Genomic DNA, 24454 nt, shown 5'->3' with positions numbered 1-24454 from the left:
GAATTAAGGCCATTTTTATTCTGAATGAGTGTGTCCACACCGGGATTTAATGCAGTTTAAATAATCCATTTTGTATGGCTCCAGTTCAAAATTACACTGAGATACAAGTGTGTTTAGAAGGCTATCTCAAATGTGGCTATGTTCTATCCTCTCCCTTCTCCTCCCCTTTTTTCTCATTGCCTCTAGTTAGATTTTGTTGGTTCTAGCGGTCCTATTTTAATCCCTTCCACCCAGATGGTTTGCAGATTCTCTTGAGGTGGACTAGTTGAAAATGAAATACAGTAAATGTATTTTACCCAGTTTTCTAAGATGCCAGTTGACACGGTGAGTAATAATATGGCCACCTACCTGCAAATAGGAATCAAACAAAACTATAATGCCAGCCTCATATAAAGAGAGTTAAACTGGCATAATATTATACATATGCATAAATCTGAACAGATATTACAGTATATAAGCCTAAGAAATTTAGACAAAAAATGAAGTGAGTGCCGGTTTATTTTACCAAGCAAATATAACCTTGTAATTTCACTCTTAGCTGGATAGAATAATAAACCTGTACAGTAAATTCCCTGTAATCAGAAATTAGTCTTCTATGCTGTAATTATGAGGTGGGACCATTACAAGTTATTATGCAACTGTACATCACTTAGAGAAGTGCAACTGTACATTTTTATTAAAATTTTAATATAACTTCGTAGTCATGATTCAGGTAAATGTCACCATTGTCCAAGACCTTTTACTGAAATGAATTTTTTTCCATGCAACTCAAAGATAAACTATCAAGTACTCTACAGATATATATTGATATAGTATTGTGTGCTATATTGGATATAGCTATATGTGTCGTGTTTAAATATTGTTCTACCATAGTCAGTGGCCTAGTATCTTTCATCTATTTTTTTCTGTTCACAATTTTTGTGACTTGTAGTTGATTTGTAAAAGTAGAATTATTGATACCTGTATTTAAGGACATTTTTTTTAATGGGAGGCTTCAACTATGAATATTGGGCTGTGGTGCTTTCTGTTAGATTGGTCTAATCATCTGAAGAGGTTGTCCTGGTTTCTGGGAAAAAGGAATGTTTGAAAAAGTAATTCACAAATGTAAGAATATACTATCATATTTGTTTATCATGTCAAAGATCCATTCTTTACTTATGTTAGACACTTCATATTATTCTATTTTGTCATTTTAGTGGAAGATTCAGTATTTGAAATATACAAATATGATAGTTTAAGATACATAAATGTTATGCTTATGACAAGGATGAGCAACATTATAGCTGTTTGCTTTAGGTTGGAACTTCGAAGAAACTGAACAGTGAGGACAGAATGGTTAAGGTAACATAGGGAAAGTTATTTTTAATGCATATTGCAATCAGCATGTTATGTCAACTGTTGAAGTTTTCCCATTCATACTTAATATACATGATTGAAATATTTATAACCACAGTGGTTTTTTAGAAACTGCCAGCTGACTAATCATACAGTAGTTGATAAACCCAGGCTTCTAATACTGCAAACCTGGCTTTTGTGCTCAAACTTAACTGTAAAGTAATCTGCACTTTGTTGTTAACTTAATGTACATTCAACAGGAGTGGGGCAGGATAAGAGGGACAATGAGGACTAAAAAACTTGAAGAGATATTATTTCCCAAAGGGTGGCTATTAGAGGAGTTGCTGTCTGTACTTTTATAACAGGCTTGGAAATTCTGCTATTCTAGAATGTATAGTTTGAAAGCCAGATATATTTCATCTCTTTCCAACACGGCAGAAAAATATAGCCTACAGAATAGTGACTTTTTTTAACTGATAGTGGTCTTTTAGTTAATTTACATCTTTCAACAAAAATAATATACAGTTAAGTTATTCCATTAAAATGAGCATTATTTCATATATGGATGTGGATTTCTTTGAGAAATGAATCAACTTGCTCTTCAGTGGTGGCTTTGATGTATTTTTTTCAGTTTTGAAAACAAATCTGAAACATAATAATCAGATTTACATATTTAGAAGCTATTTCATTCTTTCTGCTATAGTCACTGATGGACTGATGGGTATTAGTACGGTTCTCCAGAGAATTTACATATGTAATATCTAAATAAATAGAATTTTGTTTAATTTCTTGACATAATGAATCTTTGTGAACTCTGTAAGACATTGCACTCAGTCTACTATGCCAAAAACATTAAATTTATGAAGCAGTAGGACACAGCGTGTTAAGATTTAGTTTTCTGGTCTGCACTGGAACACAGGAGGTGCACTTCACACGCTTTCCAAATTAGTGTAGTCTTTGCCTTGCAAATGATAGTGTCTAAATATTGGAGGTGTATAAGTTGAACTCTGTTGAGTTTTCTCCACCCTTGTAAAGTAAGATGGATGATATCAGATTTTATACAAGGCTGCCCCCTTTTTTAAACAAAAACCAACACTCACCATATCAACAAATTAGGCTCCCCTCTCATTGGTGTGCATGCAACTCTAACATTGCTTAGAAGAACCAAATCCACCATGCATAGCCAAAAAACAACAACAACAACAAAGAAACCCACCTCAAGATTGTACAGCACAAATGCTTGTTTACTTCCACAGTACAGAAGCCACTTGTTGGTTCAGTGTTAGTATTGTTCCTAAAATTATAAACAGTTTTTAAATTCTTCAGATAGTTTGAAATGTGTAACCTCTAGATGACAGAGCTGAATATCTCAGTTATTGAAATTTTGCTGTGTGTTAGTTCCCTAGCAATATATTAGCAAAAACTAATGTTGAAAAGGATGTATTGATTTTGGGGACTATTCCTGATATTGACTAAATCTTCTTTTAAAAGCTTTGGGGTGAAATTTTGGCCCCATTGAAGTTAGTTGGAGTTGTGCCATTAACTTCATGGAGCTAATATTTCATTCTTGAACTTAAGCAAAATCAAATAAAAATGAATCTAGAACCCTTCAGTTAACATAAAATGCTTAAGAATAATTTAAAATGTCTGCTTTCATTTCTGGTTTAAGTAATGAAAGTATTGATACGTTGTGACATTTTCCACTACAATTTCAATTTTTTTCAAAAGAACTTTAAAATGAAAATTGTTTAAAGGAAAAATCTTAAGGTACATAATAATGAGTAGCTGAATCTTCATTTAGGCATTACAAATGTTGTGTGAAAAATATTACATTCAAAACAAATATTTGAATTGTTACTCTATATATGCAACAATGCATTTGTATATGATTAATAGTCTCATACTGTATACAGCTAAAAAGATACAGATATTAAGATGAAACTTCGGTGCTACAAATTGGGAGTATTATACCATTTGTGGGCAGTCCATTAGATATAGATTTTTCTGAAGTAACTTTGATTTAAAATTATACCTATTCAGTAGTAATAGACTAATTTAACAGTCATATAATTCTACAATTAATATGAATGTCTTTTTTGTAGTTTCAATCTGATGGAAATAAACAAGAGGATAAAGAGAAAATGGTGAGTTTTGGTCCTGGAAATTACTATAATATTTCTTTTACAAATAACCTCTTTTCATTCACTAGTAATGTCATACAATTTTAAATGAAAAACTTCCTAATGTTTGTGCCTATGCAGTGCTTTTATTTTTTAAAACATCTTAAAAAAAAAAAAAAAAAAAGGCAGCAAGTGAAAACTTCACATAGTTGCAACCCACTCTTCTTTCTTGTCAGAAGATAGTCTACTTGCTTGTTCAAGGATTTCAGCTTCTCAGGAGTATGCTTGATTCTGCTCTTTCTGGTCTGCGAGAAGAAATCTCATATCTAATTATGAATTATAATTAGACAAAATATTTATTGTCAACAAACTTTTTCCTCTCTGTATAAACTGTGTTTTATTGTAGGATGAAAATTGGCTTAGAGTTACAGTGGTTTTGGGATTTTTATGGCTCACTTATGTCAGAACAATCATACTTTTTTTTTTTTTTGTCTTATAAGCTATAAATCTGTGGTTGTCTTCACCAAATTCAAACAATGGATTCGTCTCCTTATTGGCTGCTTCCTGCTTATAAACAATCATGAAAAGGATCTTGTCTTCCTCCAATTGGCTCTCTTCCTTCCAGTTTCTGCATATTCAGTCTGATATTCTTCCTGCTGGGCTGCTATTATTTTATATTATATATCTATTGACTGTATTCTGTCTCTTGCTGATTTTGTCTGGGAAAAGTGTAGGAAGATCAAGGAAAACAGTAAAAACAGTAATTGGAGCAGAAATTGTGGAGATATTTTATAGTTAGATGGCTAGTTACTATTAAAGTATAATCAGCTAATCCCAGGAAATTAATTTGCCACTTGACTCAGTGATACTCCTGTGAGATCCAGTTTCTCAGCAAGCATAGGAATTCACCTGTAAAAGGTCTGTTATTGAAGCAGTTCAGTTTCCTACAGCATCCTATTTCTCCCGTATTTCACATACCACAGTTTTGTGACTTTCTGAGGTATCAGAACAGGAAAATGTTTGCACAGTGCTGCCCAAAAGTGTTGGAAAAAACCTGTGTTTCTGGTAATTGTATAGTCTGGTCAAAGTAGTTTTAGATTTTCCTGAGGCACTCAGCTTATATTAAGAGTTGTATTGTAGCATTTTAAGTTAGGCCCTTTGCTTAAAGATACAATGTCACATTAAAAATAGTAGTTTTATGAGACGGTTGTACCACTGTTGCTACATGCAATGCCTAAGATTACCATAACTAGGTTTGGAAAGATTAGATTTTTATCAGTGAACGTCTATTTCACTGTATATGTACAAACCAAAGAAAAATATTTCCATTGATGATAACCACAATTTACAGATAGACAAAGTAAGAAAACTGCTGCTTGAGAATTTATTAGAATTTAAGGATGTTTACTTTCTATCTTCTGATACGTGATGTTGATCATTTGTGTTTTAATGGTTATAAAGCTTTAATTTTTTGACTCTCGACATCTATTGTCGTTAAATTGTCTGACCTTTTTATTAACTTAATTCCCCCCATAATTTTCTGTAACTAAAAATTTAAATTGATAAAAATTGAAAAAATGCTTAAAAATAAAAAATATTATCAATTGAAATATGTAAACAAAAATCTAGTTCTGCCAAGCCTAACCGTAACTAACAGAAATAGAGAAAATACTTTTCTATTTTTAATTATTATTATTATTATTTTTGCTATATCCCTGTTCGTATGGGTATTAACCACAGTAAAAGGGAAAATAATTTTTTTTTAATTTATTTTTTTAAAAAGGTGGAAATGTGATTGTGAAAGTACAAATTGGCAGGGAGGTTTCAGGAGCAGGTGTAATAACTGAAAATATTCACATTTTGAAAATTGACGAGATTTCAAATGGCAAGTTGTCCATAAAGACAGTCATAATGTAGTATAGGACACCTTTCTATTGGTTTAAAAATTACTTTTTAAAACAATTGTAAAAATTACTCTCTCATACCACTTGATATCAAAATAAAAAAGTGACTTATCGCATTAGTTGGAATTTTATCAATTTGTTGTTTTGGAATTATGAATGTAAACCACTGACTTTTTCTACCACTTCCCTCAACACTATATGGCTAATTCATTTAGAACAGTGGTTATGAGTATCTAACAAAATATTTCTGCTTAAAACCAGATTTTGTAAGGTAGATGTTTTTCCATATAAATAGGAAGCCACAGGTATATCATGGGGCATAAACCTTAAAGATATTTTATTAGTTAATCAAGATAAATAACTTCACATTGACAGTAACTTTTTTGAACTTGTCTCATACTAATAGGTTATTTTGTGCTATGTTTTTTTGTGTTTTATCTCAGGAGATTTTGTTTAGCTGTTTGTTAAATATTACCGACCAAGTTTTGCTCCCATCTCTTACTTTAATGGACTGCAATGCGTGCATGTCCGAGGAACTCTGGGGAATGTTCAAAACTTTTCCATACCAGTATCGGTGAGTAGCATAGAATAAATTTTTATTTCACATATGGCAAGTCATTTTTTTTAAATTTTCAGATGGAATGATGCTCCTTTTTCTTTCTCCCATTCTTATCATTCCAAGCTATCGTCTCTATGGACAATGGAAGAATGAAACATACAACAGTCACCCACTTCTAGTGAAAGTTAAAGCTCAAACTATAGACAGAGCCAAATATATCATGAAGTAAGTTATGCTGGATTTCATATTTTGCAGTTAAAAGTTAATGAGATTTTAGAAGTAACTTTCAGCTGTTTCATGTAGGTGTCACAGTGAATCCTGCCAGCGTTAATACTTGACAAAGATGATTCCTGTTTACAGAGTACTTGAGTCATTAAATGCCTTATGAACAGGGAGTCTCTGAAAATTAATGTTTTGTGATTCACTGAAACTTCAATGAATAAATAATGTCAGACTGATTGTTTTGTCAAATTAATGTTCAGCAAAGTTTTTTTTTCATTTTTGTCAAGACTATGCCAAGTGAAATTAACTTATATTAATATCTTCTATGGGACATTTCTTGCACAGAATCACTTTAAGAGCTCTCTGTTTTCTGCAAAATTTTTCTTTAGAAACAATGCATTGTAATGCAGGCTATCTTGATTGCTGGGAGGATCTCCTAGAATCTCCCAAATCCTTCCCTGTAGACAGCCGTACTTCATAATTTCCATTCTATGGGTTTTCCTTCTTGTGTGGTGTATTTTCTCCCAGGCCAAACTCAAATGGTGATGTTTGTCATCATCCACACACATGGAGTTAATTTTAAGTTGAAAAATTATGTGTGGTCGAAACTTACAGTATGTGCATTTGGAGTCCCTCTTTGCAACTCTATCTACTATGTCAGGGATTCATGTTAAATCCTTTTGTTGTTGCATGTGTGAACTGAACCCATGTGGTTTTACCCATGCTATGGTAACGTGGTTATCATGTGATTAGAACTCTTCCCACATGCAAGACAAAATCACTTCATAGATTCATAAATTTTTGATTTGCAGATTTTAAGGCCAGAAGGAACCATTATGATCAACTAGTCAGATCTCCTGTGTAACACAGGCCGTAGTCCCTCACCATTTTCCTCCCACACAGTAGATTTGGATGTTTCCTTAACATTGTTACCATATAAGAAAAAGTAGGAAGTATTACATATTTATAACCATGTTAATACCGATCATGTGCTCTCACTGGCTACCAGATATCACTGTGTTTCTGCAGAAATACCCATGAACATGCACTTTTCCCACATACAGAAGAAACATGTTGTTTTTGTGATCAAGTGATTTAGTATACAACTTAATAACAAAATTTTTCAAGTGACAGTGAGGAAGTCAAAACATGAGTGTGAGGAGGAACCAAAAAATACAAACATTAAAAGATGTGTATATACAGTGCTAAAGTATCCCAATCTGCTTTTGCCAATTTAACTCAATGCAGACAGGCACTGCTTTCAAAGCAGCCATTGGGGTGAAACAAGGCAAACTGTTCAGTTTTGCATAGCAGTTTTGATAGAGAAGTGAGGAATACTGTATACATTATTGACATTGCAGTTGGCAATGCACTCAGTACATTCTGTTTATCTTTATCTTTATTTATGTGGCCTCCCATTACCATATTATCTCAGCACCTCACAATCATCAGTGTATTTATCCTCACAACATCCCTTTGATGTATGGAAGTGCTATTATCCCATTTTATTGATGGGGAACTGAGGCGCAGAGATCAAGTGACTTGCCCAAGGTCACATGGGAAGTCTGTGGTAAAGCAGGGAATTGAATACAGTCTCCTAACTCACAGACTAGCGCCCTAACCACTGGACAGTTGGCACTATGTTTTCATACATATTTTAGAATAATTAGAAGGTACACTTCAAATTATGATAAACTCTAAACTCAGTATATTAGATATTGAAGTTTTAAATACAGTTTAATCAAGTATACATTATATTCATACTTTAGGATATGAAGTACAGCAAGAAGAATAACAAGACATTTTTAGCCAATACTGTATAACTAACTGAATTCAGGCTTACTGGTAGCATTAATCCTAAGGAAACCACATTTTTTTCAATGCACGGTTGATAGAAAAACTGAGACACAAGTTTGTGTTTTTCCTCCTTAAATAACTTCAACTGTTCACTTGAATTTTCACATAGTCATACTTTATTTTGATTATACCCTTAATGATAAATGTTTTCGATAAAGGCAGTTTTGAAGAGAACAAAATAAATCATTTCAAAACACAGCAAGAAATATTAGCATTAAATACCTATTCTTCCTTTTCTTTAGGGCAGTTTGAATTAACTCAGTTCTGCTGCTGATTTGGCTTTCAAAGCAGTGAAGTCCTTGAGAAATTACTAGAGACTGCAATGCTGCAGTAATGTAGTGCTATGATCCCTGAAGCAGAAATGACACCAATACATGTGTAAAATTGCTGAAGTACCACCCTTCTCCTTTTATATTTCTATGAAAAAATTACTTAGTCTTACATTTCAGTGTTAAGCTTGCAGCTTCATTATCAAATATTCTGAAAGTGAAAAATTCTGAAATCCCAACAATGTTTCTTCTGTTAACTGAGGATAATAAAATTAATTAATTATTTAACTGACAGTTAATTAGGTATTTAAAAAAAATTAGATTTACAGGAATGAGGATAGCATAAGTTAATTTTTCCTAATATAAGAGCTCTGTGCTTGTGGAAGATATCAATGCGATTGGTATTTTATCTATGGGGCAGATACAAGTCTTTGGCAGTTGGGGGACTTTTACATTGTCCTGTGGCCTGTACACCGTAGGGACTAAGGGTAATTCAGTCCCTAGTCCTTTTGCCTAGTCTACTTAGAAGTACATCAGTTAGTGCCGGTTGTCCACTAGACACTGTGTTGAGATTGCCAGCTCTTATGTGTAGGCAATGGAATAGTGTCTAGATTTTTGCAATTTATGCTAGACTCAGATTGGAAGCCTATAGATGAATTTCCATTACCAATATTCTGAGCATTTTTGTCAACTATTTCCTATAAAAAAAAAAAAAAAAGGATTTAGGCTATCTAATTGGTAAAGGTGTGCTTAGGAATAAGATGTACATTTGTGAGAGAGAATAGTAAAATTACTAATACCCTGTAGGGTGACCAGACAGCAAAGTGAAAAATCGGGACAGTGGGTGGGGGGTAATAGGAGCCTATATAAGAAAAAGACCCCAAAATTGGGACTGTCCCTATAAAATCGGGACATCTGGTCACCCTAACATCCTGTGAAGGAGTTAATTGACATAAAGTATCTCTTCTTTTACAGGCGTCTAACTAAGGAAAATGTGAAGCCTTCTGGAAGACAAATTGGGAAGCTAAGCCATAGCAATCCAACAATTTTATTTGATTATGTATGTGATGTGATATGAATATGTTTAAGTATGTATGTGTGGACCTAATCTGTCCTTTCCTTTCTAATGTGAACAGTCCCATTTTAAGTCATTGGGGCTCGTGTGAGGAAGTGTTACAGAATGAACCCTAGGCATATATATTTAAGGGGAGGATGGATTGCATATTTTGTGCATGTATTTTAGTAAATTGGAGAAAAGTGCTAATTCTATTATTCTTGATTTATGATAGGTTTTAAAAACATGGTAATTCAGTAGAAATGTAAAAATATACACTGAGATTTGCAAAAGTGACTAATAATTTTGGGTAGACAAATTGAGAGAGGCCCAATTTTCAACAAGTCCTGATCACTTACCCTCTGAAAGTCAGATCCCTATAACGTGTCATGTGTAGGGCACTCAAAAATTGAGGCGCTCAATCACTAGTCACTTTTTAAAATGTATATCATTGTGCTACTTCAGCTTAATAACAATAACCGTGTGATGTCAATCAACTATTGCATCTTTTTTTTACTTGTTCATTTTGGTTTCTATTTTAATTTCTTGTAGTAAAATCTTAAGTGGTTGAAAACAAGAAGTAAAGCAAACTTTTCATTTTTCCTCTTTGTTAGCTTTCAGTATGACAATCAGTGGCAGCAATTCTTATTAATGATGTTTAGTTTTTTTGAGGATGGAGTGTTATTTATTTGTATTAACATTTAGGAAAATATATATACAAGAGCAGAAACTTTTTTGGGATTATGTTTTCTGTTGGTCTGAAGGCTAACACTATCACTCATTTTAAAGAAATTGCTAATATGGAAATATTTTTACGTGATCAGTTGCACTACTGTTTTTTGTGTGTGCGTGTGCGCGCGCCACAGAAATCAAATGAGATTACCTTTTGCTACAGAAGCAACTGAAACATTTTGTTGAAATGGGTTTTCTTTGTTTTATATTTTTAAAACATAGGTATAAATGTTGACCATATTAGCCTATTTACTATAGTAGGTAATGATCTAGGAATTTCTAGGTTTACATGAGATGAAGGGAATGTAGCACTGTCTTAGTTTGGCTGACTAAATCTTATCTTTTTCATTTTTGTTGTTTTCAGATTTTGTCACAAATACAAAAGTATGATAATTTAATTACACCAGTTGTTGATTCATTGAAATACCTCACTTCACTGAACTATGACGTCTTGGCATGTATCCTTTATGTGTAAAATACATGTGCTAATTGTATGCCTTGTATCTTAATCCTTGATTGCCCATCTGCCCATCACTAGGTGTTGTTTCATGTTGTAGCTGTACTTTGCTATCCACCTTTCTGTTAGGTCTCAAGGTCTTGCTGTGGTAGCTCCTACGCTGGGGAACTAGCCTTTTCCACTTTCCAGCCTTTCCCACTTCCTGACATTGTATGAAAATGCTCCTTTTCCAGAGCTATTTTACTATTTTAATTAACATCTGCCCTTGTAGGATTCCCATGCTTCCTAAATGATGAGGTGGTAATTATTTTTTTTTTTTTTGTTTTTTTGTTTTTTTGTGTCTTTATAATTTTTTATGGTTATTTTTCAGCTGTAATTGTCTTCAGCGACCCTAATCTCTTAGTATATATCATGTTTTAGGATGATGCTTTCTAACTATTCAGGTATAGTGTTTGCATATTAGAATTTTTGCAGTTGAAGGGACAATTGTACGTGGCTGATGGCAACTCAAATGGAGATAACTTATTTACCTTATAGGGATATCTTTGGTTTAAATAATTGTAAAGCAATTTAAAGAGGTACAGTATTATTGTTAATCATTATTATTAATGCTTATTTCAAAGTTACTGGGGAAAAATATATATTCTTTAACTTTGTAAAAGACTGCATCATTGAAGCTCTGGCAAATCCCGAGAAGGAGAGAATGAAACATGATGACACTACAATTTCTAGCTGGCTGCAGAGTTAGTATTTTTGTTTTATTTAATAAATTAGTGTTTCAGGTATTTATCACAACTGTTACTTTATCAATTTATTTTTCAAAGGAAAAATCAATATGGGAAGTAAAGGCAATAGAAAATATTAAGTAGGATTGTTAGCAATGCATAGCTGAGTAAATGCAGAGGATAGTAATCTTATGTTGAAATAGATGATGCATAACTTTCAGTCACAACTATTTCTCCCTCTCCATCTACTTTAGGTCTAGCTAGTTTTTGTGGTGCAGTTTTCCGAAAATATCCGATTGAACTTGCTGGTCTACTGCAGTATGTAGCAAACCAACTAAAGGCTGGAAAAAGGCAAGTCTGACCTATTTAATTTGTATAACACCCTCTGTTTTAAAATTTACTAGTCGTTTGACAACTGCCTTTTGCTAATGCAAAAGTGCTGGTAATAGTAAAGCTATACTTGAATACCCGTCAGAAAGTTAGAGAGCTTAAAGTACCAGGGAAAGAGAACATATAGCTGTAATATTTTCCTTTAGTATGTATGGTTATGGCATGTTCTTTTGAGTCAGTGTTTGTCGTCTTTCATGCACTGCAGTACTAGAACCTCTGGTTGAGCCTGAATCACTGGAATACTTATAGTATATACAAGTATACTTAATTTAGAAAAATGTATCTACAACTATTAGTATTCAAGAAAGGTAATCCTTATAGTTTCTCTTATTGTTGTTCCCAATATCTTGTCTGCAAAAATGTCTTTAAAATTTTCATTTTTTTTTACGTTGAATATTTAAACAATGTAATATATTTAATGACTATACAGTTACTTGCTGTCCAGTTGCTCTTTGGATCTCCAGCTTGTCAGCACTGATGGTATCCTTTTTTCGAAAGTTTCAGTTGTAAACAAACTTTACAGCCTGAATCCTTTCTTCTTTCCCCCTCCACTGCTTAGTGCACCTTGTTTCTTTTCCTGTTTTTTATTGTTTAATGGGTAGTTTTGTCATATTTGGTAAGTATGGATTTATAATATATTCCTGTATTATGAACTCTTTTTTCTTAAAATTTGGTGAAAGAAAATTTATGAATGCTAATAGTGAGCTACTAATTTATTTGAAATTGTTAAGATCTTGCATTTTTGGTTAAAAAGAGAAAAGAAAACACAATCCCTGCACCAGCAGTAAAATAGGGGCACTTCAGCACATAGTTTTAGGGCTCGGGGAGTTGAAAAATGCAGTCTCTTCCTTCCCCTCAACACAGACAGCCTTGTTTCACATGTGCGTACCAATTCCCACCTTATTATGTACTCTGGTAATGGTACAGTCACCACTTAACTACAGAAAGTAAGGTAAATAACTTTTCCCATCCTACCTCAATATTGTGCAAATATCTTATAAATGCTGTTAACTTATTAAATAACTTAACATACAATGCAGTATTCGGGGATGGTGAAAGAAAACTATACTTCCCTATTTTAGAAAGGTTGTTTAGGGTGTTCATATTACTACTTGTGGACTTTCATTAAAACGTATAGTAACTACATGACAGATAGTAATAGTCCAAGTGGTGTAGTGGATAGAGCATGAGATTGGGATCCAGGAGGCCTGGGTTCTAAGTCTGGCTCTGCCAGTGGACTGCTGGGTGACCTCAGGCAAGTCACTTTCCTGCTCTGTGCCTCAGTTTCCCCATCTGTAAAATGGAGATAGTGAACATTATCACCTAAAACCAAGGTCTCTATCCACTCACTCTCTTCCATAACTTAGCCAGGGTAGGCAGGGATGGTGTCCCTAGCCTCTGTTTGCCAGAAGCTGGGAATGGGCAACGGGATGGTTCACTTGATGATTACCTGTTCTGTTCATTCCCTCTGGGGCACCTGGCATTGGCCACTGTTGGAAGACAGGATGCTGGGCTAGAAGGACCTTTGGTCTGCCCCAGTATGGCTGTTCTGATGTATGACATTTTCTTGGTTACTGAAATCAACAGCAAAACACATTTGATAACTAGAATGAATTTCTGACCTCGATGGTTATGGATGGTACTAGACATTTGGAACAAGCCTGCAATAAGAATTCCTACTGGCTGCAGTTTATTTTAAATTCTGTAGCCAGAAATGTTTTGTGATGTTTTAGATGTTAGAGTTTTGAGTGAGAAATTATGGTAAAAGAGCTTTATAAACAGTTGTATATGTTTAGTTGTTTAGTAAAAGGCAGAGATGTGATCTATCATTATAATTTGCTGCCCTTTCTTGTGAGTTGAACATATCAAGCAAAGTTAGATATTTCTTGAGGAGGTGGCCATTGTGGCTTTTCATATCTTCTGCACTTTACAAGTCAGACACACGTTTAATAGGTCAAGGTGAGATCGCTACATTCACTTTAGGTTTCTGTCATTAAACTCTCACTGTGTACACTGAATCTTCTTTAAAAACAATTATTTAATTAAAAGCAATTATCTGAGGATTTCTCATTAATAGTTTTTTTTTATCTGGTTTGGTTGATATATACATGAAATGCATGTAAAGATAAGAAATACAAAGGAAACGGCTGTAGTTTTTTGTAATCAATTTGTTGGTATTGTAAATAAGTGGCACTGTACCTGTTACTGTTTGCAGGCTTGGATCCCAATATTTCTCTCCCGCAGAACCCTGTGGCCCTGGTCTTGGTCCATTGGAGGCATATCACTTTTACTACTACCTGTAAATTTTCAAAAACATTTTTCTTTCAGCATTTAGCAGTGTTCCTGAACCTTAATTACCTTGTGAAAAGGAATGTTGTGTTTGTGTTTTGGTCTCGTTTCACTACAGCAATTTTAACACACAATGGTTTTATTTTGTATTAGCTATTGTAAGTAACCATTTCTGTTGCTCATAGTATTTCATTTTTATGTAGTTTTTATTTTTCTTCCATGCAGCTTTGACTTGCTCATTTTAAAAGAGGTGGTACAAAAAATGGCTGGAATAGAAATAACAGAAGAGATGACAATGGAGCAGCTAGAAGCCATGACTGGTGGAGAACAGCTAAAAGCTGAGGTGGGAGTGCAGATTAATTTACTGGATTTATTGAAGTTCAAGAAATTGGGCAAACGTTGATGGATTACTTATACTGTCATAAGTCATAAGCTGATACTATATCTATTTACTATTTGTCTATTTTCTATAATAAAGTGATATTTCTTAAATTGGAATACCTTAACTTCTGGTTTTCTTGCCTTTCTGGACAGGGTGGATATTTTGGCCAGATCAGAAACACTAAAAAATCTTCTCAGAGATTAAAAGATGCATTGCTTGACCATGATCTGGCCCTTCCACTGTGCCTGCTTATGGCTCAACAGCGAAATGGTGTGATCTTTCAGGAGGGAGGGGAGAAACATTTGAAGCTGGTGGGGAAGCTGTACGATCAGGCAAGTAGAAACAATTACATGTTTACATTTTAAAATAAAAAGATTTTTAATTCTTCAGTTAAGTTTAGCCTGCTTATTTGATATAAATACTGCATAGCACAGTTTTTACTGTCAAAATAGGGTTAGGCCAGGTTACCTGTTTATCTGATCTGGTTCTCAAGAAATTTAATTTTAAGGGCTTTTTCAACATTTTCTTGCTTTATCTTCACAAAGCCTTCCTGTTTCTGATTTTTAGAAGTCAGTGGTATCTTACCTGTCATTCAGTATTTCTCATTTTGGGCCTCTGTGCTGACAGGTGCAAGTGGCACTAAATTAATTTAGAATCTGTATTGGAAGCTCTCAGGTGTGTGAGGTTAGATTTTTCTTTTTTTCCTGTGACCTCATTAAAGTATCTTAAATGGAGCTTTTGTCCATGGGTAAGCAAGACCTTCTGTTGGCCATAGGCTCAGCTACAACAGCCAGTGCACAAAAATAATCAAGTTCTGTAGGCTTGCTCTTTCTGTGGGTCATCCTCAATGCTGGATCTCCATGCAATATTGTATTTTCAACAAAGAGCACTGGAGGTTTCAAAAAAATGTATCATGATATAAAATGTCATGGTTCTATGTGAAACTTAGACTTTGATTTGCTCTGGTGTCTTTCTTTCTTTCTTTCTTTCTTTCTTTCTTATATTTGAAATGTCTGTGCTGACATGAAAACAAAAAAAAAAAAAAAAAAAAAATATTGAAATAAGTTAAAATCTTAATTTAGTTATAATTTGCAAATTATTTTCAAATATTCTCCTAATTTTAGCAGTTTTTCTAAAATCCTCAAGGGCCACAATAAAGGGTTCAAAAACATTTAGAAAGCAGAATGTTGAATCTTAACTGGGCAGAATACTTTTAGAATTGAATACATTTTTGTGGCGAATATATTTAGTTGCAGAACATGGGGCTGGATTAGTTTTCATAAACAGCATGTAGTATGGAAAGAATTAGCATATTATGTTTTTAGCTGTAGTTTAAAGTGTACCTTTCAGGAAAGTGACTAGTGGCTTGTTACCTATATATGTATTTGCCTTAAAAAGGTTGATATTTGTTAAACCTGCCTAGTTTTTCCCCCACAAAAACCCGTAAATTTTCCTCTAATTCTTTCTCTGTTTCAATTCAGTGCCATGATACTCTGGTACAGTTTGGTGGATTTTTAGCATCCAATCTAAGCACAGAGGATTACATTAAGCGAGTGCCTTCTATTGACGTTCTCTGTAATGAGTTTCACACACCCCATGATGCTGCATTTTTCCTTTCCAGGCCTATGTATGCACATCATATTTCAGTAAGTAAAAGCATTCTTTTTGTCTACTCTCTAGTGCTTTAGTGTTACCAGTTATCACTGAACTCCAGCTACATTTTGTACACCTCTGTTATGTTCTTACTGACAATTGCGTGTAATTTGGGAGCTACAGTTTGCCTGTAGAGTTGGGAAGGAATGTTTATTTAGAGGGCATGAGACCTGGGTTCTGTGTCTATTTCTGCCACAAACATTTCTTTGTAACCTTGGACAAGTCACTTAACCTCTCTGTGCCTCAGCATTCCCAACTGTAAAAACACAACTATGAACCACCAAATACCTCTGTGCAGTGGAAGTGCATGATAGTGGTGTGGGTAGCTATGCTTATACTTAAGTTTGCCCAACACTTTCCATTGCAAGATCCTGTTCTTAGTTGCTTATAATTTGCCAAACTTAAACAATTAAGGATGAGGTTATCTATGCCAGGAGTCTGCGTAAACCTGGTTTTTTTTCCTGAAGATTTCCGCTAAAATTATTTTCTGAGAATGACAATAGGGAATATGTTTTTCACATGTTAAAGAAATTCTTAGAGCTGTTTTGTAAAGAAGCTCTTGTGCTTGCATGCTGTGGAGCCAGGGAGTTTTTGCAAGGGAGTCATCCTGCGGTCACAGATGTGCCTTTGGCGTACCTGTGAAAATTTACTCACACTTGGCTGAGTATGAGACTCTTAAAAAACTACAGTTTGCACATATTGAATAGAGACTTGTTAGAGTTTGGCAGCTAAATTTGCTGAAGAGTCCATCTGCGCTGAGTATACTCCACCCCTTCATAGCTCCTACATGCTGTCTACATTGCACATGTTTCATCCCTGGGCTGCAGGGATTGAGCAGGACTTTCCCTGCAATTGCTCCTCCCAGATACCAGCATACAGGAACTGAGAGCAGGGAGATTCCATATGGAAATAAATGGGTCAGAGAGGTTCTTCATCAGAGAAGATGGCAGCCTTGATGGTGCAAAATCAGAGCCATTCACCACCATAGAAATGTTCAAAGTTTCACGGGCATTTCTTTAATGTTTGGTTTATATATATATATATATATAATATAAAATTGGAATGGGGGAGGGCGTAAATCTATATCTATACATTTGATAGAGTTTTTCTTTGAATGATAAATGACATTGAGTAGGAAACAATGATTAGATATGTAAAAACAATGCAAATCACAAATATTTTTCTTTTTAATCTTTAGTCAAAATATGATGAACTTAAAAAAGCTGAGAAGGGAAACAAACAGCAGCACAAGGTTCACAAGTACATCACGTCATGCGAGCTAGTGATGGCTCCTGTTCATGATGCTGTGATCTCCTTGCACCTTCCTAAAGTTTGGGATGACATCAGTCCTCAGTTCTATGCTACATTTTGGTCTTTGACAATGTATGACCTTGCTGTTCCACATAATAGCTATGACAGAGAAGTCAATAAACTTAAAGTCCAGATGAAAGCTATAGATGACAATCAGGAAATGGTATGTTTGTGCTTGCAAACCTTTTAAAATAGTTGAATATTTAAAATTTACTTTAATGTTCAAATTGAAACATAAATATCTCTAAACATGACATCCAATGAAATCTTACATTAAAGATAGTTGTAATCACTGTTCTGAACAATATAAAATGTCAGTTTTATGTACTGGTACCATTTCATACTAGAATTTTTCAAAATGTCAAAGTTGTGTTTAGTAGAGGTTCTCTTTTTGATTTTGTGCCTGTGGTAACAAGGTACAAATTGTTGCAGGAAATACAGTACGTATCAAATGCTGTTTATTTTTGCTATAAGTATTTCAATACAGAAAATCTTGTTTTTCCTACATGGTGTAGCTCAGGGGTTCTCAAACTGGGGGTCGGGGGTCACGAGGTTATTATATGGGGGGGTCGCGAGCTGTCAACCTCCACCCTAAACCCTGCTTTGCCTCCAGTATTTATAATGGTGTTAAATATCTTTAAAAGTGTTTTTAATTTATAAGGGGGGGGGTCGCACTCAGAGGCTTGCTGTGTGAAAGGGGTCACCAGTAGAAAAGTTTGAGAACCACTGGTATAGCTGGACTATATTTTGTTGAACAAAAATGATGTTTTAGCAGCATACCACAATAAACTACTTTTGCAGCAATTAAACACTCAGACATTTAACTACTAATTTATCTAATTCAGTAAAGCAGATATCTATCTTTTGTACTCCTTCTTTACAATGAACATTATCACGTAAATATTTGCAGGTGAAGGTTCAAGTCTAGTAAAACGAATTTTACCATAAGAGAACCTACAGCCCTTACTTGGTTTGAACACTTGATGACTTCACTGAGTAAGGACTGCGGAACTGCTCTCTGATTACGAAAATAAAGTTTGACATTTGTCTTCAGTTTAGAGGCTCACTTAAGATCTCCATCTATGAATATTGTGGTTAAAATTAGGTGAATGATCAGATAATTAAAGCAGGGTATAGTGGGGGTGGAAAGACTGCCAGAGCAACACTTTATTTTATTGTTTTAGATGAATATTTATTTGAAACTTGTTTGCGGTAAACCAAATCTTCAATCCTTGTTTTTTGCATATAGTAGGGGATGATAAATATTAAAGTGAAATGCATTGACATTTGTAGCCTCCAAATAAAAAGAAAAAAGAAAAAGAACGTTGTACGGCCCTTCAGGACAAGCTTCTTGAAGAGGAGAAAAAGCAGTTGGAGCATGTGCAGAGAGTTCTACAGAGACTGAAACTGGAAAAGGATAACTGGCTTCTGGCAAGTAAGTATGAGAAACTTTGGCTGTTTTCCACAGTCACTGCACTTTCTATATCTAAATTACAAAGTTCTGCTCACTTGACTCTTGTTATACTAGCACTGTAATCATTTGTTTTAAAATCGGTTATTGACATATATTATCAAGATAAGTCAACTTTAATTTCAGTGTTGTGTTTTATTTCAAATTCTAGGCAGTGTGTCAGCTTTTACAGTGACACTTGGTAAATGCTTAATTTACTGGACAGTTAAGTTAGGGCAAAAATCTTTTCAGTGCACAATGCCCTAGGCGCTACTTAAGTCCTATGTAAGGTTGTTATTAAGGACTTATTCAGGTGCTTGCATGAGTCCTGTGCCTTGAGTTCAAATTCATTCTAATTGAGGAAGTACCGTTTTTCACCAGGCCCATATTTTTGAAGGATTTTAGTGTTGTGTACATGGCATTGACCTAAGCTGGTGCAGAACTGATACAGTTATTTAAAAAATTCAGTCAGATTTGGCCAGTTAAAAGTAATTTATTGTAATGCTTCGTTAATTTGGCCAGTGAATTTAGTTGCTTCCATTAGTTGTGTCCTGTAGCAATTCTGTCAGTGGACAGGCATCCAGTTCTTGTTTTAACTGTGAAATGTAAAATTGGTGGTCAGTAAAGTGGTTATTTTCCATGAGCTAATCAAGGATGAGGCTTCCATTTTGTATGTATAACTGAGACATGGTTGGGTTACAAGCAGGACCAGTGTTGGCGAAGTTGTCTCCAGCTGCATATATAGTGTGCATGAAGCAAGGGAGATTGGGGAGATAGTATTAGCTGTGCTTTTTTCATCAGACAGGTGGTCTCTGTCCCCAAAGTTACATCTCAGGGAGTGTTTCCATTTTGTGTGAGAGGCCCCAGAATAGTTAAGAATGGGGTAGTAGTGGTGTACAGGTTTTCTCACTGGCTCACAAAAATCCTGGTGAGACTTCCAGCTTGTGATCATCCTGCAGTTGTCATGGCTCTGATGAGTGAGTTGGATTTGGAGTTTGGGAGGTGGTGATTTCTTCCCTCTAATGGACGGATAGTTACCTCCTCTGATTTGAGGTTGGGATATACCTTGCCCAGCAAGATGAACTCATTTTGATGGTTGACCCTTAGAGATTAATGGAGATAGTGAGCTTCTATAGGGCTTTGAGGGAGAATAGTGTTGAGCTGATTGGTGACCTGTAGAACTTTATAATCTTTTGTCCTCTGCCTTCAATTTAGAGGCCCTTAAGTAGCTCTCTCTCATAGCTTTGTTCCCGTATGTCACCTTGATTAACAAATGACCTAAGAAGAGCACTGGGAGTGGAAGTGTTCTGTCAAGCTAATGGCCACATGAAATATTTTTGAGGTCTAATGCCATGGCTATGCAGGAGCTAGAGAGACTTCTTTTCCTCTGCTATAGCATCATAGAATCAGTCAAGTTTCACATATCTGAACTACTTTAGGTTCTGATTGTGTGGACAGTATTTTTATTGTACTATGTATAATGTTTGTAAAAGCACACGTAGCTAGCGAAAGGCGCTAAAATTATTAATAAAAATAAATATTGTTACTAATGCACAAATTTTGATAATTATTTTAAAAAAGAAACAACATGCTGGCGATTTCATACCCCTTAGCAAAGAATTAATAACAGGTGTCCTAGTGAAATATTGTAATTACCAAGACTTTATTTTACAAAATACTACAGAACATATGATGGTACTAAGTAGTAACATAGCAAATGGAAATTAAACGTTATCCCCCAAAAGAGAGTCAACTTATATTTTCTGATGAACTATCTTTGCTTTTTAATCCTTTTTTCTTCACTTTCTTCACTAAATCTGATCATCTGCATTGTGTCTTCCAGTCACTAGAACAAATCAGTGTGAGGTGGATCTGAGTCAGATCTAGTCCATTGTATATAATGGAGAAAAATATGCATGGTTAACGAATACATTTTATCTGTTAGTTTTCTTGGCATCTTAATAGGGATTATCTATCTGGTTTGAGAGTTTTCCCTAGAGTAGTTTGAAAGGAAATTTGGGATGTTAAAATACACCTCTACCCCGATATAATGCTGTCCTCGGGAGCCAAAAAATCTTACCACGTTATAGGTGAAACTGCGTTATATCGAACTTGCTTTGATCCGCCAGAGTGCGCAGCCCACCCCCGCCCCCCGAGCACTGCTTTACCGTGTTATATTCAAATGCGTGTTATATCGGGTCGCGTTATATCGGGGTAGAGGTGTATGTTATAATACACAATATATTTCTGAAGTGTGTGTGAGTTAATTTTGTGGGTTTTGTTTGAATGTTAGCTGTATTATGTACAATTGATGTTGCCATAAAACATCTTCTTTGATGTTTCTATTTCTTTGTTTTTGAAGAATCAACCAAAAATGAGACTATCACAAAATTTCTACAGTTGTGTATATTTCCTCGCTGCATTTTTTCTGCAATCGATGCTGTTTACTGTGCTCACTTCGTAGAACTGGTGCATCAACAGAAAACACCCAATTTTTCCACACTTCTCTGTTATGATAGAGTAAGTAACCGGAATGTGTTGGAGCTGTGTTGTTTTCTTTTAAGTGAATATTACAAGTCTATTAAAACCCAGTTTTTGAAAGATTACTATTTGTTGCATCCTTTTTCCATGTGAAAAGACACTTGTGCATCAACAGAATCTCTGGATATATTCCCATTTCAAAATCTGCAATTATCATTATTACCATAGCACTTAAAGGGTCCCCTTCAAGACTGGGATCCCATTGAGCTAAGCACTGTACAAACATAGGAAACCATCTGTACCTGCCCTGAAGAGCTTACCATCAAAAAAGATCAGATAAAAAGAAATAGACAACATACAAGTTAAAATTCAAGGAACATATCTTTTCAGTTATGTACTCCTAAAGGTTTTTCCTGCAAACCTTCCCTTTCCCTTTGTTCTTGTCCCTAAGCCCCAGAAAGCATGTTCCATCTTTGCTGAGCCAAGGTGTCATCCTCCACCTTGCCTGCCCAATATTGCATTGCTCTATATACATGGTAGTGATATACAAGGCAAAGATAATCACCTTGATCGATTCAGTCCATCAGCCCTCACAGAGAGAGCACAGATCACAACAATATTATTTACTAAGCTCCTATTATCCAGCCAATTCATTACCCGTGCAGCTCTGATGAAGGCATTGGTGTCACAAAAGTGTCACCGAGGGCATAATTTACCTTGTGGGAAACTATATATAAGCAAGAGTCAAAAACCCTGCTTGACTTTCAGATCCAAGGTAGAGTTTGAAGGCCTTACAGTTAGAAAACCCATCTACTTGTAAACTTAATGTGTTCAATATAGAGTCATGGATAGATAGTAAGCATGTCCACAATGCCTTTATTCTGTAATACTCAGAGTAGAACTACATTTTGTTTATACAGTCAGCAACAGTTTACATATGTCTATTGCCCAAGCTCAATGAGATGAGTTAGGAGTTAAGGTAATAACTGATAAGAAAAGAAGGGGAGTTCAGAGTTCAAGGTGGAATTAGTTCTTTGTATTCTAGTAACACTAGTAACCGTATGAACATGAACTATGAAAACTAAAGCAGTTGGGTTTGATTTTTTTAAAATAATTTTGATTTCATATTACATAGCTTGACTATTGTTTCTGTTCTTTACAGGTTTTCTCAGATATAATCTATACAGTAGCAAGTTGCACTGAAAATGAAGCTAGTAGATACGGCAGGTTTCTGTGCTGTATGCTAGAGACTGTTACTAGGTGGCACAGTGATAGAAACATATATGAAAAGGTATGTAAAGCTGTTAAATTGTAGTCTGTTTTATGAATAATCATATCATTACTACTGGTAAGCCTGGCCCAATAAAAGTGGTTGCTGTAAAAGTATTAATGCAGTAAAAACATGAAGTATGATTGTTTCTCTAGTTTTCTAATTTTAAACTTCATGCATTATAAAACTTTGCTGATACTTGAAGGCAGGATTTCTGTGATGGGAAAGGAATTCGTGCATACATTTTGAACACTTCTGCTTAATGAATCATACTTTTCATCCGTCTATGTGTAAGTTGAGTTGTAGGAGGTTTAACTTATCAAAGTTTAAGTTCTTTGAAAACTGCATATGGATTAGAAGGTAAATATATCTTGGATTAACCACACGCAGTCATGAAGATAACATGTGAGAATGATGAAACTTGCTTGATAGCTCTGTCAGAAGCTAGTTAAAATGGAATAAAGGAGAGAGATGCGCACACCTCTCTTCCCCTCTCCCAAAAGCAGGCATTTCTTCCACAAATGGTTGCAGATATGTATTGCACTAAATTGTAACGACCTCCTGGGCTTGGGCTGGAGCCTGAGCTCTGGACTTCCCATTCTGCAGGGTCCTAGAGCCTGGGATCCAGCCTGAGCCCAGAAGTCTACATAGCAGTGAAACAGTCCTGCAGCCTGAGCCCCGTGAACGCTAGCATGGGCCAGCCGCTGGTGTCTAATTGCTGTGTAGGTATACTCTGAGGGGAATACAAGTCTGCAACCACTTGAAGAAGAAAAATCTGTTACTTTACTTGTACTGTAACTTGTTCTTCAAGATGTGGGTGCAGATGTGTTCCATGACTCTCCCTCCATCCCCTCTGCGTCGGCGTCATCAGACATAGATTCTGGTTCATAGGAACTGAGGTGGGTCTGGATAGCACCACTCTGAAATAGCCTTGGGAGGGGCCATGAGGAGACATGTGGTTGTGCATGTGCTGTCCCAACAAGTTCTGCTAAACACAGTTAACTGGCTTCTGTGCATTGCGTGTGCACACCTGAGTGAAATACACATCTGCACCCACATAGAATTATAGAACCATAGGGCTAGAAGGGACATGTTGGAACATGTTGATGAACAATGGTAACAGTACAGGTAAGTAACTGTTTTGATATACGTAAGTTATTTTAGGAATGTGGCAGATATACCTGTATAAATGTTGCTAAATGTGAATGTTTTAAACTTTGCATATACCAGAGTTAATGAAAGCAGTGTTCTTCAGTTATGTTAAAACATCAGCAAAAGTTAAATTATTTTAATCCGCTGCCTGAATAAGGTTAACTTTTTTTTTTCTTTTTACATACATGTAGGAATGTGGCAACTATCCAGGCTTCCTTACCATATTACGGGCAACTGGATTTGATGGTGGGAACAAAGCTGATCAGTTAGATTATGAGAACTTTCGACATGTGGTACACAAATGGCACTATAAATTAACTAAGGTAAATAAAGGATGTTAAGTTGATATGACCCACTTTTTCAAGTATTAATGAGAACTACTTTGATTGTATTTTATACCTTGTATTCTAGGCTTCTGTACACTGCCTTGAAACAGGCGAATATACACATATCAGAAATATCCTGATTGTGCTGACCAAAATCCTTCCATGGTATCCAAAAGTTCTGAACCTGGGGCAGGCCTTGGAAAGAAGAGTACATAAGATCTGTCAGGAAGAGAAAGAGAAGAGACCTGATCTATATGCGTTAGCTATGGGGTAACAACAACTTACTTTAAAAAGAGATTTAAATGGACGATGAAAGGATTCCAAAGGCTCGGAACTCTTCCAGTCTTGACACATTTGGCTTTTGCTGTATCTTGGAAGATCTTGCAATCCTATGTTTTGAGGCTGGTGTGAGTTGAGGCTCCTGGTTTGTACTGGATGATGAAGTGTGCTAGGTTCTCCGCAGGACAAAAGAAAGTAACAATCCCTGCCCTAAAGAGCTTATAATTTTAAACAGGA

General features: G+C 35.3%; 1 protein-coding gene across 3 annotated transcripts in view; it reads left to right on the top strand.

Annotated features, from left to right (window-relative positions):
- THOC2 (THO complex 2) overlaps positions 1-24454 on the top strand; it is a 109947-nt gene that overhangs the window by 58010 nt on the left and 27483 nt on the right. For 2 of the 3 annotated variants that reach the window (XR_003899841.1, XR_003899842.1), the window contains exons 11-27: positions 1297-1341; positions 3438-3479; positions 5803-5933; positions 6042-6143; positions 9242-9326; positions 10417-10510; positions 11172-11252; positions 11489-11585; positions 14139-14256; positions 14448-14627; positions 15777-15941; positions 17147-17422; positions 18553-18694; positions 21072-21229; positions 22353-22481; positions 23804-23935; positions 24024-24208. Coding sequence is in view for 1 of the 3 variants with exons in the window: in XM_024195480.3 (XP_024051248.1) it covers positions 3438-3479; positions 5803-5933; positions 6042-6143; positions 9242-9326; positions 10417-10510; positions 11172-11252; positions 11489-11585; positions 14139-14256; positions 14448-14627; positions 15777-15941; positions 17147-17422; positions 18553-18694; positions 21072-21229; positions 22353-22481; positions 23804-23935; positions 24024-24208 (2117 nt within the window). In the remaining 2 variants the exon portion in view is untranslated. The remainder of the gene's footprint in view (positions 1-1296; positions 1342-3437; positions 3480-5802; positions 5934-6041; positions 6144-9241; positions 9327-10416; positions 10511-11171; positions 11253-11488; positions 11586-14138; positions 14257-14447; positions 14628-15776; positions 15942-17146; positions 17423-18552; positions 18695-21071; positions 21230-22352; positions 22482-23803; positions 23936-24023; positions 24209-24454) is intronic. The other variant, XM_024195480.3, reaches the window with a different exon arrangement.

The sequence above is a fragment of the Terrapene carolina genome, unplaced genomic scaffold (genome assembly GCF_002925995.2).
Source record: "Terrapene carolina triunguis isolate 2854851 unplaced genomic scaffold, T_m_triunguis-2.0 Scaffold131, whole genome shotgun sequence".
Classification (NCBI taxonomy): Eukaryota; Metazoa; Chordata; order Testudines; family Emydidae; genus Terrapene; species Terrapene triunguis.
Note: the sequence above shows the minus strand (reverse complement) of the source record. Positions and strands in the feature narration are given on the sequence as shown.